This window comes from Macrotis lagotis, chromosome 1 (assembly GCF_037893015.1).
Source record: "Macrotis lagotis isolate mMagLag1 chromosome 1, bilby.v1.9.chrom.fasta, whole genome shotgun sequence".
Classification (NCBI taxonomy): Eukaryota; Metazoa; Chordata; class Mammalia; order Peramelemorphia; family Peramelidae; genus Macrotis; species Macrotis lagotis.
The window spans coordinates 328,355,714-328,373,980 of NC_133658.1; the positions used below are offsets into that span (position 1 = coordinate 328,355,714).

Consider the following 18,267-nt stretch of genomic DNA (forward strand, 5'->3'; position numbering starts at 1 on the left):
GAATTAAAAGGATCCATAAAAGAGAGGAGGAAGGTAAACTGAAGAGGAAAATATGTCATTTTAATTTAGATGAAATAGAGTAAGGGAAAAGTGAGATATGAAATAAGATTACAGAGTTAGGTGGTTGCCAAATTGTGCAGGGCTTTGAATGTTTGGCACAAAAATTTGTATTTTACCCTAGAGGTAGTATAGATGTCTCTGAAAGTTTTTGACCAGGGAGCTGATTTGGTTTTACCTGTACCTTAGAAAGATTATTTTGTCAATTTTGTAGAGTAATTGGTTGCAAATAAGGAAATCAGTTGAGAATCTATTGCAATAGTGTAGGTAAATCATGATGAGAGTCTGAACTATGTTGGTAGTAGTTGGGAGAGAGAGAGAGAGAGAGAGAGAGAGAGAGAGAGAGAGAGAGAGAGAGAGAGAGAGAGAGAGAGAGAGAGAACGAGAACCATGTAGGAAATGTTGTGGATGCAGGATCATAGACTCTGCAACTCAAGAATGATTCCCTCAACTAAAATAGGAAAGTTTGGAGCAGAGGTAGGTTTAAAGGGAAACAGGGGCAGCTAGATGGTGCAGTGCATAAAGCACCTGTCTTGGGAGTCAGGATTACCTGAGTTCAAATCTGGTCCCAGTCACTTAATAATTACCTAGCTGTGTGGCCTTGGGCAAGCCACTTAACCCCACTTGCCTTGCAAACAAACAACAAAAAAAAACAAACCTAAAAAGGGGGGGGGGGACTTAAATGAGTTTGATTTTGAATTTGTGGGCTGAGATGTTGATAGAACATAAAGATGATGTCTGTGGAAGTTAAATATGCAGGAAAAGATTAAGGATAGCTAGATTTGGTATAGTATAATCATGCTAACTTAACTCATAGCAGCAAATGAATTTACTGGAAAAAAAAAGATATATTAAAAACTAAAGACCCCAGGATAGAGCCTTAGAGGTACATTTATCTTGTACAGGAGGGAAATGGATAACGATTATCAAAGGGTTCAAATCAATAAGAGATGAAGTGATAAGAGCCCTGCCATGGAAGCCATGAGAATATAAAATGATGCCATGAGTGGGATATGGGTGATTTTCAAAGGCTTCAGAACTCCAGGGATGTGGATACAAAAGAAAGACTTTTAGGATTAGATTTAAGAGCTCTTTGGTAACTTTTCAGAGAGTAATTTCAGGTGAGGACTGGGATCAGGAACTATACTGATGAGTACGGAAAGGGGGGCCATAAGAATAGACTATTTGTTCTAGCATATTTGCAGTAAAAAGGAAGGAAGTTATAGGATGATGATATGAGCAGATGGCACATTTGAGTGAAGGCTTTTTTCAAGTATTATGGAGAACTGGGTATGTTTATTGGCAATGGTTTCCCTCCAGTAAATAGAGATTGGAGATGAGAAAGAGGTAATGATGATTAGTTTTACATCCTAGAAAATAGAAGAGAGAAAGGAATTGAAACCACAAATAGGGGAGTTGAACTTAGCAAGGAGAAGACCTATCTCTTCCTTAGATCTTTAGAATAGGTGAAGATGTGACAGAATTTTGAAGTAAGCACTTGAAAAGATAAGCAAATTCTCAGTAAGAGGCCATATTTCAATTAAAGAACTGAAAAAATCAACTTTCTGAAAAGTAAAGATGAGGTTGATGTGTATAGGGAGTTAAAAGAGTGAGTTTTTTTTAAAAGTTACTGTGGGGTGAAGATTGAGAGCATTTTTGTGTAGCAGTGAATTGCAAATTGAGACTAGGTGACATTTATTTTTTCATTAAATTCTATGACATAATAATTACCCCAGTGGTGTTTATTTCGCAGCTCCCAAGCATGAGCAGAAAGTTTGCAAAAATAAGCTAAGCATAATAAGGTTTACAGTAAGTTTATGGAAAAGGAGCTTTAAATGACAATCTATAGAATTTATGTTGTAGTCTATGAGGAGTGATTGAAAGGGAAATAACATATTTAGAACTATAGCTATCCCTTGCACATCACAGAAGTTAGGAACATGGTGCCCTCAAGAACCTGGGAAATGTGCATAAAAGTTTTTGACTCTCCTTTTGTAAAATCAAAAAAGAAAATCTGATTTTTTTCTTTTATAGGATGTTTACTAAATCTTATTGTAGAATTTGGGTTGATATTTAAAAAATACTATAAATATAATATTTTGTGCATTTCTGTGTTTCTAATCATTTTCTCTGTTGTGTTTTGACCTACACATTCCATTTGTAGCTTCCACAAAATTCTCCCCAAATTCCCATTTACATTTTTAATAATAATAGTTTGCATTTCAAGAATATAACTCAGTTTCAAAGCTCACTGCTTATCTTATTTATTTTTATTTTCACTGTTGCCTTGGGGCATATATAATGCAAGTAGTAGTATTCCCATGTTACTTATAAAGAAAGTGATGACCAGAAAGGGGGAAATTACTAATGGGCACACAACTAGCAAGTGCCAACATCTGGGACTTGAATCCCTGTCCAGGATCCTTTATTTATCCCTCACTACTACTGACCTTTCTTACTTTGGGTCATTTGAGTCATTGCCATTTTATTTATACTTCTGTGGAGCCTTTGAATATCAGCTGTCTCCAGCCATCCTGAGTCTATCATGTATTTTAATGCTCCTTGCTAGAAGTTGTTTTTGGATTTGGTGCTCTGGGCAATCTCACCTCGAAGTGTTTCCCCTTCCTTCATTTAACCTCTGACCTACGAAAACAAGAGTTAATCAGAAGTTCTAAGGTAGCCAAGAGGAAAGGGAAGTGTTTGGTTACAAATTAAATATGAGCCAGTAATAAGCCATAAATCCCCAATAGTGCTACTAGTTGTTCATGTGGGACAGAGTGTTTGCCCTATAAATTCAAGTTCAGGGTTCTTGGGAGTTGCTACAGATAGGAAATAAAATAGGTTTTCCCTAATCTTGACTCCCAGTGTTTAATCCTCTGTCTATTTAAATATTTTTTAATTGCATCAGGTATACATTTAAACTAACTTTAATCCTTCACACTTGAATTGAATTTAGTGTATGGTGGCTGCATTTGTGGTTACGTGTCTTCTAAAAGCATTTTTTATCAATCTGTCACATTAATAAAGGAAGTTTTCATTATTGAATCTGCCAGTGTTTTGCTCCCATCCTTCCTCTACTAGCTATACCTACTGATCCTTTTTAGATCTCTCATTTTTAAAATGAGAGGACTGGATTATTTGCTTTCCAAAATATTTTCAATTTTTCATAGCTTATGTTCTAAAATTTCTTTCCATCCTTAATATTGTCTTCTAAGACACCTTCCAGATAATAAAATTTTAAGATTGTATATTACTTGTCATTTTGGATAAGCCTCTTATAATTTTCTTTTTTGTATTTGTAAAGTTGGAGTCACTATGCATATTTGTTGCAAGCAGCAAGGTAAAGAGAAGTGTAAAATGCTTTATGCAAATATGAGAGGCTATAATTATAAATAAATTTCTTTTAAAAACTGTCCCTTTAGGGGAAAAAAACTTTGAAGCTTTAAAAAATACCTTTGTTTTCTCTCTCTCATGCGTGATTATAATCTAGAAATTGAAGAGTTCAGCTTAGATCAGTCTATTGACATTTTGTGTTTCTGAATACAACATGTAAACTAATTTCTAAAGCAGTAAAGAGTTGACACATGAGTAATGCCCTTGGAGTTCAGGAGTAAGAAAATAGGCTGTACCATTAGGAGTCAGCAAAAGTTGTATTCCTCAGAATAGTTAAAGTTAAATGATACTCCATTTGATATCTTTTGAGGTTCTTTCATAAAAACACTGTCTACCATTTTGTAATTGGAATTTCAAAGTGAGAACTAAAAGCCATATTCAACAAAACTTCAAAATACACAATTTGAAACTAGATGGGACCTTAGAACATAAAATATTCAACCTAATATTCTGCCTTCTGAAGTTTCTTTTAGACCTAGTTAGGATCATGGAGTATACCATGTTAGCACATGATTGAAGATATGAAGAGAACAAAGAATATTTGATTTAGAAGGACCTTAGAACATTGAACTGGAAGTGTTGGGAGATCTTAGAGATCATTTAGTCTAACTGTTTCTTCTTCAAAAAGACAATTTTATCAAGTACAAGAAAGGTAAAAAAGCAAGTATTATGAAATAGAAGATTTATAGGTTCACAGATAATTTCTATTTACATTATGCTATGCATGTTGAAATGGTTTTGGGTGGTATCTATAATGAAAATATTTAAAAATTATAAAGTGCAATTTGGAGATGATATAACCAGATGGGAATTCATCTGGGATTGATCTGAAATTTTTAAAGGACTAGAAATTTATGAGTCATCAGTGTGATATGAAAGCCCCCAAAGATAATCAGATCTTAGGCTGTGTTACCTGTCCAGAACAAGGAAAAGGATTGTTCCCTTGACCTCTGATTCTTATTTGCCTAATGCCTCAAATTCAGATTAACATATAAATACAATCTTTTTTCCCCCTTTGATTTTCAATAGTTCACTTTGCCTTTTTTGTCTCCATTTCCCTGTCTTTAAAATGGGGATAATATTTTTTCATCTGTGGCTATAGTAGTTTGATTTAGTTAGTATGCATCTGTGACTGATATTTCTTATGCAGCCATTTCTGTTCCTTTGTCCCTTTTTTGGTTGAAATAGTGTACTTTCTCCTCTAGGCTATGATAGTTTAACTGAAACTAAACCTAACTTTAGCACCTTACTAACCCATTACATTATATTATAGAAGTAATTTAAAGCAAAAAGTAAGGTGTTCTGAATTGGAGGGAGCTTGAAGTGCTATAAATGAAGGTGGAGGCAGCTTCACAAACTCAGCCTGTAAGTTGATGAAAGGCCTATCTCTAGACTGCATGGAAAGTATCTGAGAATTACAGTAAATTGCCTGTGGAGGTGTCATTACTACAAAGATATTATGTTACCACCACTTCACTGGTGATACCAGAAAAGTGTCTTCTTGCTTTTCTACCGAGTAATCTTCAATTATTGTAATAATTTTATATAAAGGCAGGAGACAAAAGCCTCTTTCTCTCTTAGGGGGAAAAATATAATTTTTGAATCATCCTCTAGAAGAGGGGGAAGAGTCTTGTTTCCAAATATTCAAAATGAATTCTGTTTTGTAGATTAACACAATATAAATATTTTAATACAATAGTTTCCCATTATGGTACACACAGGATATTTATCTGCAGTAAATTATAGTAGAATTATAGATAAAGATTTGGGAGGGACCTCAGAAGTCAATCACTTATTTTTAACTCCTTTTGTAGATGAAGAAACCAAGGTCACATAGCAGAACTGGAACTTACATGTATGTCCTCTGACTTCAAATCCAGCACTCTTCCCACTATACTATGTTATATTAATAACATATTCATTATTAAATATCATGAGGTATAGTAGAAATAGCTTTGGACTTGGACATCAAAAGTTAAGGATTTAGGGTGGTTAAGTGGCACAGTGGATAGGGCACTGGCCCTGGAGTCAGGAGTACCCGAGTTCAAATCTGGCCTGACACTTAACCTTAACTTAGCTGTGTGATGTTGGGCAAGCCACTTAACCCCAATTGCCTTGCAAAAACTTTAGGGTTGTTTTTTTTTTTTCTTTTCGTCTGAATCTGGGACTTCATCAATGTGGAGTACTCCTTCATGGAAATACTTTTCTCATATGTAAAAGAAGTACCAACATTAGGTCATCTCTAAGCATCCTCCCATCTTTGAACTCTATGATCTTATGACTGGCTCTTATAATAACTGCCCCTATCTCAATTGCAGTCTCAGCTGCCTGAGTTATAAAATTGGAAGAATATCTGTTTTCACAACAGCATTGTAGGGATCTAAAATGATAATAGATGTTAAAACACAATATACGTTACAGGCTTATTCTGTACAGCATTGCCCTTGCCAGGGTCATTTCATAGGTCAATGGATAATAGAATCTAGTCTAATATAGTGATTTTACAACTGAAACTCAAGAGAATTTCAAATGACTTATCTAAAGACCCATAGATATGAAGTAACAGAGCCAAGATTCAAACTCAGGTCCTATGTCTCTAGGTTAAGTGCTCTTTCATAAAAATATATGAGATCACATTTCCATACTAATTTATAATTTTCTCAACCCCCAAAGAAATCCTTTGATGTAATACAAGGATTATCACCTCTATTTTAGGGATAAAGAAACTTGAGGCCTATGAGACAAAGTGACTAGCTTTGGATCACATGGCTGAGTGGCCAAGCTGGGAATAAAACCAAGTCTTCTGTTTCTAAGTATAGAGCTCTTTCTGTTGGGTTACACAACCTTTCATAAATCTCATGCATGATCAATTTGTTTGTAAATATTATTGTAAGAATTTTTAAAATTTCTATTTTGTGCTAAGCAGTGTGGATACAAATGAGAAAGTAGCTCACATATATCTATATATATATTTCTATATCTATATAGCTATATATATCTATATGGATATATATTTTTTCATATTAGAGATTGAAACATCTTAGCATTATTATAAAAATTGTTTTAACCTCTGTAAGCGTCTTGAAGAGTACACTGGATGGCAGTTTGAGAACCACTGTGCTAAGGAAACATGACATGTTCACAAACAGTAAAGTATAAGATATATACCAAAAAAAAAAAATCACACTGATTTATGAGATGCAAGGATCTAAAGGAGGCACAGGACTAATAATAAAGAAGAATTAGACAAGGTTATCTTGAAGGAAGTAACACCCGAGGGTGAGACTTGAAGGGACCTTGAAGTTCCAAGAGATGGAGATGAGAAGGAAGAGAATATTCCAGCATGAGGAGACACCTATGCAAAGTAAAGTGGGGTGAGAGATCTAGTCTGTTAAAGAACATTTCATGAGTGGGGAAAGATCTGGGCAGGCTTCCTGGAAGATGTGAGACTACAGTGAGACAAGTCAGAATCTAGGTTTAGGAGATATGAATGAATAGTCAGAGTGAACTTGGAGTCAAAAAGAGCACCGGTATGACTTATATATAGTGGGGGACCCATTGTGGGGAGTTAAAGAGGGATCTTGAATGCTAAGGAGTTTGAACTTTACTCAACCTACAGTTTAGACATCAAGGAAGTAGAACTATAAATAAGTATTTGTTTCACTTCCCTATATGGGGAAGTCCTGTTTACTGGATGATGACAGATACACTTTAAGTGGAGTTGGTGTTTCAATATCCTCACCTGTGACAGAGGAAACCCCCCACTGTGCTGACCAGTCTGGTTTAATGAAGCTGTACAGGAAACTCTCTTAGCTCAGAAGCAAGATAAAGTTCAGCTGTGAACCCTGGCCTCCCAGCAAGAGAACATAGGAGCCCTTTGTAGGGGGACTCAACCACTCTGCCCTCACTAGATAGCTATCAGTCAGTGCATGAAGGGAAATATGAAGATCTTTTATTGCAAGGTCAGGCAACTGGTGAAATCAAATTCCTTGAGGGAAAAAGTATTGGCTAGGTCCTGAAGGAGTTAATAAACCTTTCCCTTGTTTTCTGGTTCTAAATTTCATGGAAAAAGGAGTTGATTTGGTTAGATCAAAAAGAAAATATACTTTATAAGGATTATTGCAAATTGAGTTTTGGAGATTTGAATATTAAAATTGAAGTCTGCTGGAACTTGGAGCATAGAATGAGAATGCTGGAAGAGAACTTAGAACATGGACTTCTGAAGATTAAAAAGTTCCTTAAAAGGACTTTTAGCCTAGTTAATGATAAAACATGAAGAAACAGAGTTCCAGAGAGGAAAAGTGATTTTTGTTTTTGTCTTACGATTGAGATATTATTGAAAGAGAATCTAGCCCGTCACCACGTTATTTCATGAATCATCCCTAAAATACTTCTAGGGTTTTCATTATTTAGTAATTATTGTCATTAGTTGTAACTAACGTTTTGTGATGATAATAATATTTTCTCCTGACTACCCTACAAGGTAGATAGTCTGTGAATTTTTCTCTTCATTATGCAGATGAAAAAAAAATTGAAGGTCATTTGAGAAATGATTAATCTATTTAGATCACTTAACTAATAATTGCTAGAACTGAGACTTGAACCTTGTCTTTGACTTGTAATACACTACAGCTTGTTGAGACCCTATTTTCCACAAAAGTAGACAAGCCTTTTTTTTTTTTTTGCTTTACTTTTTTTCCCCAGTCTTTTGGGGTTTGGATCTTATTCCTGGTACCCCTCCTTTGGTCTTGTTTACAAAGAGTCCTCTAATCTTTATGGGGAGTCTCCTTTGGAGAGGCTTTCTCCAGAGGATCATAATAGCTTTTTAACTCTGCAGAGGTTTGTTTAGCAGAAAGGGAATGGAGAAACTTATCTGCTGCCTAATCCCTCTTGAATGTTTACATTGCTCTGCTGAACTCAATGCTGTTTAAAGTGGCAACCATCATAATAACCAATGTGCAGCTGCCAGAGTTGATTGAAACCTATTACAATAAGTGATAATACTGTCATATAAGTAAAAAGTTAAGTTCCTTATCAGTCAATTTTGATAAGCTACTTAAATTTTATAGTAGCATGTCTCAGTGTCAAACAACTGTTAATGACAGAGTGCTGTTCACTTTCTCTGTCATGGATATATCATCTCACATCATTTATTATCCCAGTTTAGTTAGCACTGGGGCTGTGGTTTCCTTAAAGGACGTAGAATGCAGTCATATTATGTCCAGTTTTGAACAATAGTTTAGAGCAACATTGACAAAATGAAGCTTGGCAGAAAAGTTAAATTAAGTTGGAGGTGTTAAGGGAATTACAAATCTTGCAGTTGAAGAATACTTGAAGGGAATATGCTGTATTTCATGCAGAAAGGTTTACAGTGAATTCTCAGAATAACCCAATGATTATTATTGTCCTTAATTTACAGATGAGGAAGTAGAGACCCCAGAAAGGTAATATGACATGCTTTGGGTTCTAGAGGGCTCAGCAGTAGAACTAGAACAGGAACCTCATTTTTGCTGGCTCATTGTTCACTGTTTGTTTCACTGCGCCCCACTACAGAAGGGAAGACTTGAGTTGTTTAGGAATCCCAGGCTTTGACCCAGGAGTATTGGAATTTCTGATAGGAGAAGAAGGAGAAGGCTTTGTTTTCTTTCTCTCCACAAGGCAAATCTATTAGCAGTGGTTAAAAGCATGACTTTGTCAAGAATGATTTTGCCAGATTAACTTCTTCATAATTTCCCCCCCCCCCCCCAGCTCTATTAGACAGGTAAATCCAGGGAATGCTACAGATATAATTTAATTAGAACTTAGCAAATTATTTGAAAAAAGTTCTAATATTGTTCTTGTGTGGGGTGGGGGGGGGATGGAGAAATTTTAGTTAAATGATGTTACAGTTAAGCGCATTCTGAACTGACTGAATGGCCAGATCCAGGAAACTAGTCATTAATTGGGGTTCATTATCGACCTGGAGGAATCAGTAGAATAGTTCCCCAAGATATTATTCTCTTTTCATTCTAGGCTCTCATTTGGAGATCTCCCATTGATTAAATCATCATCTCTATGTACATAGATGTCAGAGCTATATTTCTAGAACTACTTTCCCTCTTGAACCATACAGTCCTACAATCACCAACTTCCTCTTGGGTATTTGTGTGGATATCTCAACACAAGTCCAAAACAACTCATTAACTTCTTCCCCTAAACTCACATTTCTACTCTCCTGTTACCACTCACTTTTGTATTTTCCTGTTCCTTTAAAAGGGACCACTGGGATTCTCTCATTCCCTAGTTCTACAAACTCAGTATTATACATTCTTTGTTCTTACTAACCTCACAATCTTTTATTGAACCCTCCTCTCCATTCATACAACCAGCCCCCTAATTTGCATCTTTGTCACCTGGACTAATGTGGTAGTTTTTTAATTGATTTCTCTGCCCCATATCTCTTCCCACTCTAAGCCATTTCCCATCCCCCAAGTGCCAAGGTCATTTTTCTAAACTGTGAGTTCTGAGCATGCCACCTCTTTCTCCCAGTCCCAAATCCTGAAAGATCAATTGCCCCTCTTGGCATTTAAAATTCTTTATAATGAGACTGTTTTCCTTTTCTGGTCTTGTTATACGTTATTCCAGTTCATGAAGTCTTTAATCCAGGTACCCTGGCCTTATAGATTATTCATATAGATTTCTTATAGATGATGCTCCATCTGTCATCTTCATGTACTCTTTGTGCCTCATTCTTAGAAAGCTTTGTCTTTTCTCCACCACCATTTCTCCTCACCTCCCATACTTCCTTTAAGCTACCAGATCTCATCCTCTTCAGGAGACCCTTCCAGGTCTTGCTCAGTTGCTTGTGTCTTCCCCTCCAAGATTACCTTTCACCTACTCTGTATGTATTTTGTATTTACCTAGTTTCTTGCATGTCTTCTCATGTTTTCTCCCCTATGCCAGGAGGATCTTAGGAGGCAGGTAGGCCTAGTAACCCTCATTCTTATTAGGAGGAATAGAGATGTTGATTTATATCTTTTAAAGCCCATAAGCAATTAAGCAACCCCAGGGAAAAAGGGAAGGCTAGTATGCAATGCCCCCTTGTCAAGTAATATCTTTTGGGGAATCCTGATGTCAGGGGAAGGGGAAAGGAAAAAACAAAGGATATACCCTCATAGGGATAGATCTTCCTAAGGCTGGCCTTAGGAATACTTTTTTCCTCTTTGAATTGTTTCTTATACTGCTCTGTCTTTGTTCTTCACTTTCCTCTCTCTCTGTCAATTGCTCAGTATCCTTTACTAGATCATTATCTGTGCCATATACCCTAACTGTAGGTATATTCCAAAACTCTGTCCTAGGCCCTCTTTTCTCTATTTCTTCTCACTTGTTGGCCTTATCAGATTCTATGTATACGATTTTCATCTCTAGGAAATGGCTAACAAAAATTCACAATTGTCCAGAACTAGTGTCTTTCCTGAATTTTAATGGAACACAATGGACCTTTTGAACTCTCTATACCTCAACCTCAGATTCAAATACTGGTTGTCTGTCTTTTATGTGAATATTTTCTCTCTCTGTACTCTATCACTAATATCCTACTTTTGATCCATACTTTTATTTTAAGAACTGTTATTTTTCTGTGTTATCAAATGGCACACAGGTAATTTTAAAATTGACATGGATAATACATTTCCTATTTACTATACTATGGAGTTGCTATTGCCAGAAATTCATTTGTAGCTTATCCAGTAAGATCATTTTCTTTCCCCCTTTTCTCTTTTGTGATCATTGTACCTTCAAAGACTTCATGCTATGGGGGAAGAGGGCAGTTGTGGGAGGTTGGCATGACTGTGCCAGGAGAAGAGGCAATGTTGCCTAGTAGAGAGAATACCTGATTTGCTATCAGCAACCTGAGTTCATATCCTGACACCTGAACTTAACTAATGATATTGCTATGGTTAAGCCATTTAACTATTCTGAGCCTCATTTTCTTTATATGTAAAACTGAGATATCGATATTTGTATTATCTGCTTCATAAGAGTAGAGTAGTGAATCTCAGATGAGTTAATGTACTTTACATAACAAGAACTTTACAACTATTAAAGTATTATATAAATGTTAGCTATCATAAAAGTTTCCTAAGCTCAAATACAAAAAAAGTAAGAAATATAAGTGTTTTAGAACTATTATTATATATGCAATAATGATAGGCAAATATGAATTTTTTTCTCCTGGTCTTTGGATGGATTGAAAGTTTTTATATTCAAAGATAGTAACATATGTATTTCGACTCCATAAAAGCCTCCTTATTTTTGAAATACAGCAAGAATTCATGATGAATACTTATTTACCGCATATTCCTTAAAAAAACATAGTAATTACCCTCTACTAAGGACCAATCTTCTTTATCTCATCAGTTTGTTAAGGCAGCAATATGTTCCAAACAGCTCTGCGAGTCTAACATGAGCTCTGAGAGTACCTACTAAAATGTAAGACATTTTAGTAGATACTAATGATGAAGTGTGTATTTTTGTCTGAGGACTGGCCTAACGAAATTCTATTAACTCATCAGTAGAAAGTTGACTAACAAATGATTAATTTTTTCAGCCACATCAACTCTTAAAGACTGTTTACTATGGCACAGAAAGGCTGCTGTATCTAACTACCCTCTCCCACAATCTTCCCTCTCATCTATCACATACAGCCTCCCCCTATCCCCTTTCTCCCATCCCTTTTCTCTCCTTTTTCTAGGGTAAAAGATTTCTGTCCCCTATTGAGTGAGTGAATTTGTTGTTTCCTCTCTGAGCCATTTTTGATGAGAATAAAGGTTCAGTCATTTTCTCTCACCTTTTCCCCTTCCACTCTATTGCAAAAGCTTTTTCTTGACTTTCTTATGTGATATATCTTAGCCTATTCTACCTCTCCTTTCCCTTTCTCCTAGTACGTTCCTTTTTTCACCCATTGATTCCATCTTTATAATACATCATACATTCATATTCATCTCCCTTCTGTGCCTTATCTATCTATGTTCCTTCTAACTGCTCTATATGCAGTTCATCATCATTAAGTCCCTCATAATTTACCTTTCTCTTCCACTCTCTATGTTTTACCTTAGTCCTGTATTTGAAAATCAAACTTTCTCTTCAGCTCTGGCCATTTCAAGAGGAACATTTGAAATTCCCATATTTCCTTGAAAGTCCATCTTTTCCTCTGGAAGAGGATGTTCAGCTTTCCTGGGTAGTTGGTTCTCAGTTGTAACTGAAGCTCTTTTGCCTTCTGGAATATTATATTCCAAGCCCTATGAACCCTTAATTTAGATGCTGCTAAGTCCTGTGTAATATTGACTAAAGCACCACAATATTTGAATTGTTTCTTTCTGACTGCCTGTAATATTTTTTCTTTGACTTCAAAGCTCTGGAATCTGGTTATAATATTCTTGGATTGTTTTTTGTTTTGTTTTGTTTTGGGGGATTTTTTTTTGGATCTCTTTCAGGAGGAGATTGGTGGATTCTCTCAATTTCCATTTTATCCTCTGCTAGGATATCTGGACAATTTTCTTGTAGAAATTCTTTAAAATTGAAGTCAAGGCTCTTTTCCTGATCATGACTTTCAGGTAGCTCAATAATTTTAAAATTGTCTCTCCTGAATTTGTTCTCCAGGTCAGTTGTTTTTCCAATGAGATATTTCTCATTTTCTTTTAGTTTTTCATTCTTTTAGTTTTGTTTTATTGTTTCTTGATTCCTCACAAAATCATCAACTTCCTTTAACTCCATTCCACATTTGAAGGATTTGTTTTCTTCAAGGAGCTTTCTTATCTCATTTTCTATCTAGCCAATTCTCCTTTTTAAGGTATTCTTCTTATTAATTTTTTTGAGCCACTTTTTCCATTTGACCTAAACTGGTTTTTAACATGTTATTTTTCTGTATTTCCTTAACTAAACTGTTGGCTTGGTTTTCATGTTTTTCTTGTATTGCTCTCATTTCTCTTCCCAGTTTTTCCACTAACTCCCTTACTTGATTTTCAGAATCTTTTTCTGAGTTCTGCTGTATCTTGAGCCCAATTCCTATTTTTCTTGGAGACTTTGGATACAGAAGTTTGGACTTTGTCATCTTCTGAGTGTGTGTTTTGATTCTCCATGTGACCAAAGTATTTTTCTGTGATCAGATTCCTTTTTTTCTGTTTACTCATTTCCCCAGCCTGCCCTGGTTTTGTGATGCTTCCAGAGCTTTTTACTTGTTATTAGGGGTACCCCTGCAAGGACTGTTCCTCCAATGTCTTTTGAAAGATTCTGACTGCTCTCCTTCCTGTTCTCTGGTCTGTGGGTGACCACAAGCCCTCCCCTCTGCCCTGGTGCTGTGAGGAGGGTCCCTGCTCTATGGCAATGAGGGGCCCAGACTGTGACCAGCGTCTGAATATAGATGAAGCCACCAGAGTCTTGTCCCAGGGCCAGAGGAGAGACCTCGACAGTCTCCCCAATCCCCTTACCTTCATGAGCTTAGTACTCTGGGAGCAACTGCTGGGTGTCTCCCTGTTTCCGATTCAGGTGCTGAGAGCCATGATGTCCTGGGTTCCACACTCATTTAGGTAGAGGTTTCCCTGCTGATCTCTTGGTGGTCCCTGAGTTGGGAGGTCTTGAAACTGCTTTTGCTGCCACAAACTGGTGCCTCCAGGAACCCAAGCACCCCCAGAGACCCAATCACCCCAAGGGCTATTCCCAGAAGGCTGGAACTCCTTCACTATGGGTCCTTCCCACACTCTTCCAAGTTACCTTGGGCTGGAGAATTGTCTTCTGTTTCTTGAAGATTTATTTAAAGTCATAATTTATCCTGGGAAAGCCTGTCCTCACACTGCCATCTTGACTCTACCTCCCTTTTGCATCTATTCTTAGGCTCTTTATTTAACAGGTGCTTTTAAATGTTCGTTAATTGAACAAGGAAAAAAAAAACCCAAAAGCAAAACCTGAAATATACCAGACTTGAAATAGATCATGGTTTGAGGTTTTGATGCTTTAAATTACATTCAGTTTTTTTCTTTTTCTTTCCTAGCTATCTCCCCTGGTTTGAAGTTTTTTATAAACTGCTCAACATCTTGGCGGATTATACAGCAAAAGGACAGGTATTTATATTACACGTTAAAAAAAATAAACAACTGATTTTGTGTCAAATGCTGGAAAAATTTTCCACTAGGATAACCTGATTTGTGGAAAGAGCACCAGATTTGTGTTCAAATCACTACTCTACTTCCACTTAGTAGCCATTTGATTTAGACCAGTCCCTGCACAATTTCCTTTGTAAAATGAGGATTTTGGACAGATGATCTTTAAAGGCCCTTCCTTCTCTAATAATGTATTTGTGTTGTGATATTCTGTGTTCTAAGCATCCTTCTAGAGTGCTGACATTCTGTGATTCTATTCAATAATATAAATCTACATGGAGATCAAAGTACTTTTCAAATAAACCTGACAGTTCTGATATTAAATATCTTGTTAACAAAAAGGTTATATAACTTTCTGCATCATAGAAAGGTATATCTGTAGTCTTAGGTCTTCTTGTATTTTGTCATTGCTTTCTAATCTTTTAAAAAGATTCAGGTTCTCATTAAGTTCAGAGTATTCGTTCAAGGCATGAAATCATGGATTGATAAGAGGTGTGTTATGAATTTTTTAAAAAAAACTGATCATTATTAAACTATTTTTTATTGGAGCAATAGACCCTAATCCTTTTCTTTTAGAGTTACTTCCTTAACTGCCAACTTTGTAGTATAAAAATAGTGAAAAGACAGATACATCTTGAAGAGTATTAAAACTAGAAAAAATCATTATATCTGACATTTAAATATTGGCATATTTTATAAGATATTTTGAATGCCATACCTAATGTGGTCCTCACACCAACCCTTTCAGATAGATAACTATTCTTATCTGCATTTTATAAATGAAAAACTTGATGCCCTTAGAGGTGGATAGGACTTCCCAGATAACACAGAGCTCATGACAAATTCTTGAACTCAAGTTAGCTGAATTAAAATTCAGTGCTCATTCCACTATGCCATACTATTTCTGATATTGTTACAGCCAGTTTTATCACATCACATTTCTATTCCTTCTTTCCATCTACATTAGCGATCTCAAACCTTGCTTTCCTTTATAACTTGTTCTGCATATATGTGTATGTATGTGTATATACATATATGTGTGTATTCAAACATATATACGTACATTTGTGTCTGCTTTATATCTATTATGTTTGTATTTATGTCAAGTGTGTGTCTTCTTATTTTCTAGTGCCTCACCAGTGTTGAGTGCGTAATAAATTTTTGTTCAGTGCTCTAAAGTTCAAGGGCCTTCTATTGTTCACATGACTAGGAAAAAGTTAGCAATGAAATCCTTTCTTCTAAGTCCAGGACTTAATACTCATTTTTTTTTTCAAAGAACCTTTTCCATCCTAAGAGACCCTATGAAGAAGACTATGAGAAGATTCATTTATCTTAGGCAGAATTCAATAGCATTTGAGATTCTAATGTGTTTTAATCAGGTCCTGGTTCTTAACTATACCATGTCTTATATTTGGTAGAGCTTAGATCAACAAACTTCATTAAGTAACTGTTGTGTGCAAGGGGATGGGGAGATAAAGGTTGAAAAATATTGATTGCTCTGTTTCTGATTGCTGATGGTGAATCTTAGCATTCATAGTCACCCTCCTGTCCAACTCCATTGATTCTATTTACTTCTGAAGGCTGACATTTTAGTGTTAAAAAGCGCTTAAACCATAGAATGGTAGAGTTAGAGGGGACATTTAAACATAAAATGTTATACTATAGGTTCCCAGAATTGAAAGCTGTAATTTTATTTATCTAAATTCTAGCTGAAGCAAGAATCTTTTTTTGTAACTTCCTCAGTAAGTGGTCATCTAAGCTGTATTTGAAGACATCTGCTGATCGTCAACCTATTAACTCCTGAGCCAGTACATTCTATCTTTAGGAAGTTCTTTTTTTTCACTGAGTTGAAACATGCCTTCCAGTATCTTCTTTTCATTAGCCCTAGTTCCATCTGATAGATCCATGAAGAATTGGTCAAGTTCATCCTGTATGATAATGTTCTATATATTTTTAAATAAGAATTTTTTTTTCAAATTAAAATATGTAATTTTCTTTTCTCTTTTCCTCCTCTTCCTCCTCCTTCCTGCTCCCTGAGATGGTAAACAACTACATATAGATTATACATGTTCTGTTACATAAAACATACTTCCATATTAGCAATGTTGCCAAGGAAAACACAGACCCCCCCCCCCCACCATGAACATGCCCCATCCTTAGAAAAAAACCCTAAGAAAATTTAAGTAAAAAAGTGTTTCAATCTGTATTACATCATGTAATTATCTCTTGTTTGGTCACAAATTCTTTCCTTATCCATAGATCTGACAGATAAAATGTTTTATACTCTCTTAATTGGGTTACAGTATCACCCTTTATACATAAATCCTGTACTTATTCTGACCTTATCTTAGTTTATGGTGTGAGATATTGGTTTATACCTAATTTCTGCTAAACTGCTTTCCAGTTTTCCTAGCAGTTTGTATCAAATACTGAGCTCTTGTCCTAAAAGCTCAGATCTTTGTGTTTATCATACACTAGATTACTGTGGTCATTTACTACTGAGTCTTATGTATGTAATCTATTGCATTGATCCATCACTCTGTTTCTTAGCCAATGACATTGTTTTAATGATACTCTTTTGTGATACAGTTTGAAATCTGGAAATGCTTGACTACTTTTCTTCACAATTTTTTTTTATTAATTTCCTTGTAATCTTGACTTTTTGTTCTTCCAGATGATTTTATTTTTTACTATTTTTTTCTAACTCTGCAAAATAATTTTTTTAATAGTTTGGTACTGAAGGAATTAATTAATTTCAATAACATTATTTTTTTATTATATTGGCCTGGCCTACCCATGAGCAATTAATATTTTTCTGACCATAAGACTCTATACTATTAAAGACCATAATGAGATACCATTTATCCACCATAGCCCTCTGTGTTTTAGATTCAATATCTGTAATTTATTCAACAGATTTTCAAGTGACATAGGCTCCAGTTCTTTTATCCATCTATCTCTGTCACCCTTTTATGGATATTAATTATAATTAATCATTATAATCATCCTGAAATTTTATCTTCTTAATCACAATTCTTTAGTTATGTTCTGACCAGGAAAATGATCAATTGCTTTCATTGTTTTGACTATTAGTTTTTTTTTTTGTTTTGATACCAAGTCAGATTGCTATATAGCCCATACACTCAAAGAAAAATAAAACTGGGGTTACTGAGTCCATAGTACTGCTGCTATTGTCTCTGGTCACAAGGGCCCTGCCACGTCATTGGATCTACCTCCCTAGATTACCTGTACTGCCAGCAGCAGCCCTTCCTCCAAACTTACTACCTGATCCAAATTTAATAGTCATTACCCATTTACTGCGCAGGGCATTCTCCATTATTTTTCAATAAAATAAGTGACTTATCTTTTTTTTTTTTTTTAACCTTTTTGCAAGGCAAATGGGGTTAAGTGGCTTGCCCAAGGCCACACAGCCAGGTAATTATTAAGTGTCTGAGACCAGATTTGAACCCAGGTACTCCTGACACCAAGGCCGGTGCTTTATCCATTACGCCACCTAGCCACCCCCCACTACACCACCTAGGCACCCCCCACTATGCCACCTAGCCACCCTGATAAATGACTTATTTACACTATCCCTAACTACCTCAATTCTTACCTTCATAATAAAGAACTTCAACAGATATGTGGATATTCTTAAAAATGCTTTAACTTTATAATTCCT

The 18,267-nt window shown here is 35.7% G+C and overlaps 1 protein-coding gene across 8 annotated transcripts in view; it reads left to right on the plus strand.

Annotated features, from left to right (window-relative positions):
* DENND1A (DENN domain containing 1A) overlaps nucleotides 1–18,267 on the plus strand; it is a 709,454-nt gene that overhangs the window by 293,734 nt on the left and 397,453 nt on the right. For all 8 annotated transcript variants that reach the window (XM_074211609.1, XM_074211608.1, XM_074211610.1 and 5 more), the window contains exon 6: nucleotides 14,477–14,546. In XM_074211609.1, coding sequence (XP_074067710.1) covers nucleotides 14,477–14,546 — 70 coding nt within the window. The remainder of the gene's footprint in view (nucleotides 1–14,476; nucleotides 14,547–18,267) is intronic.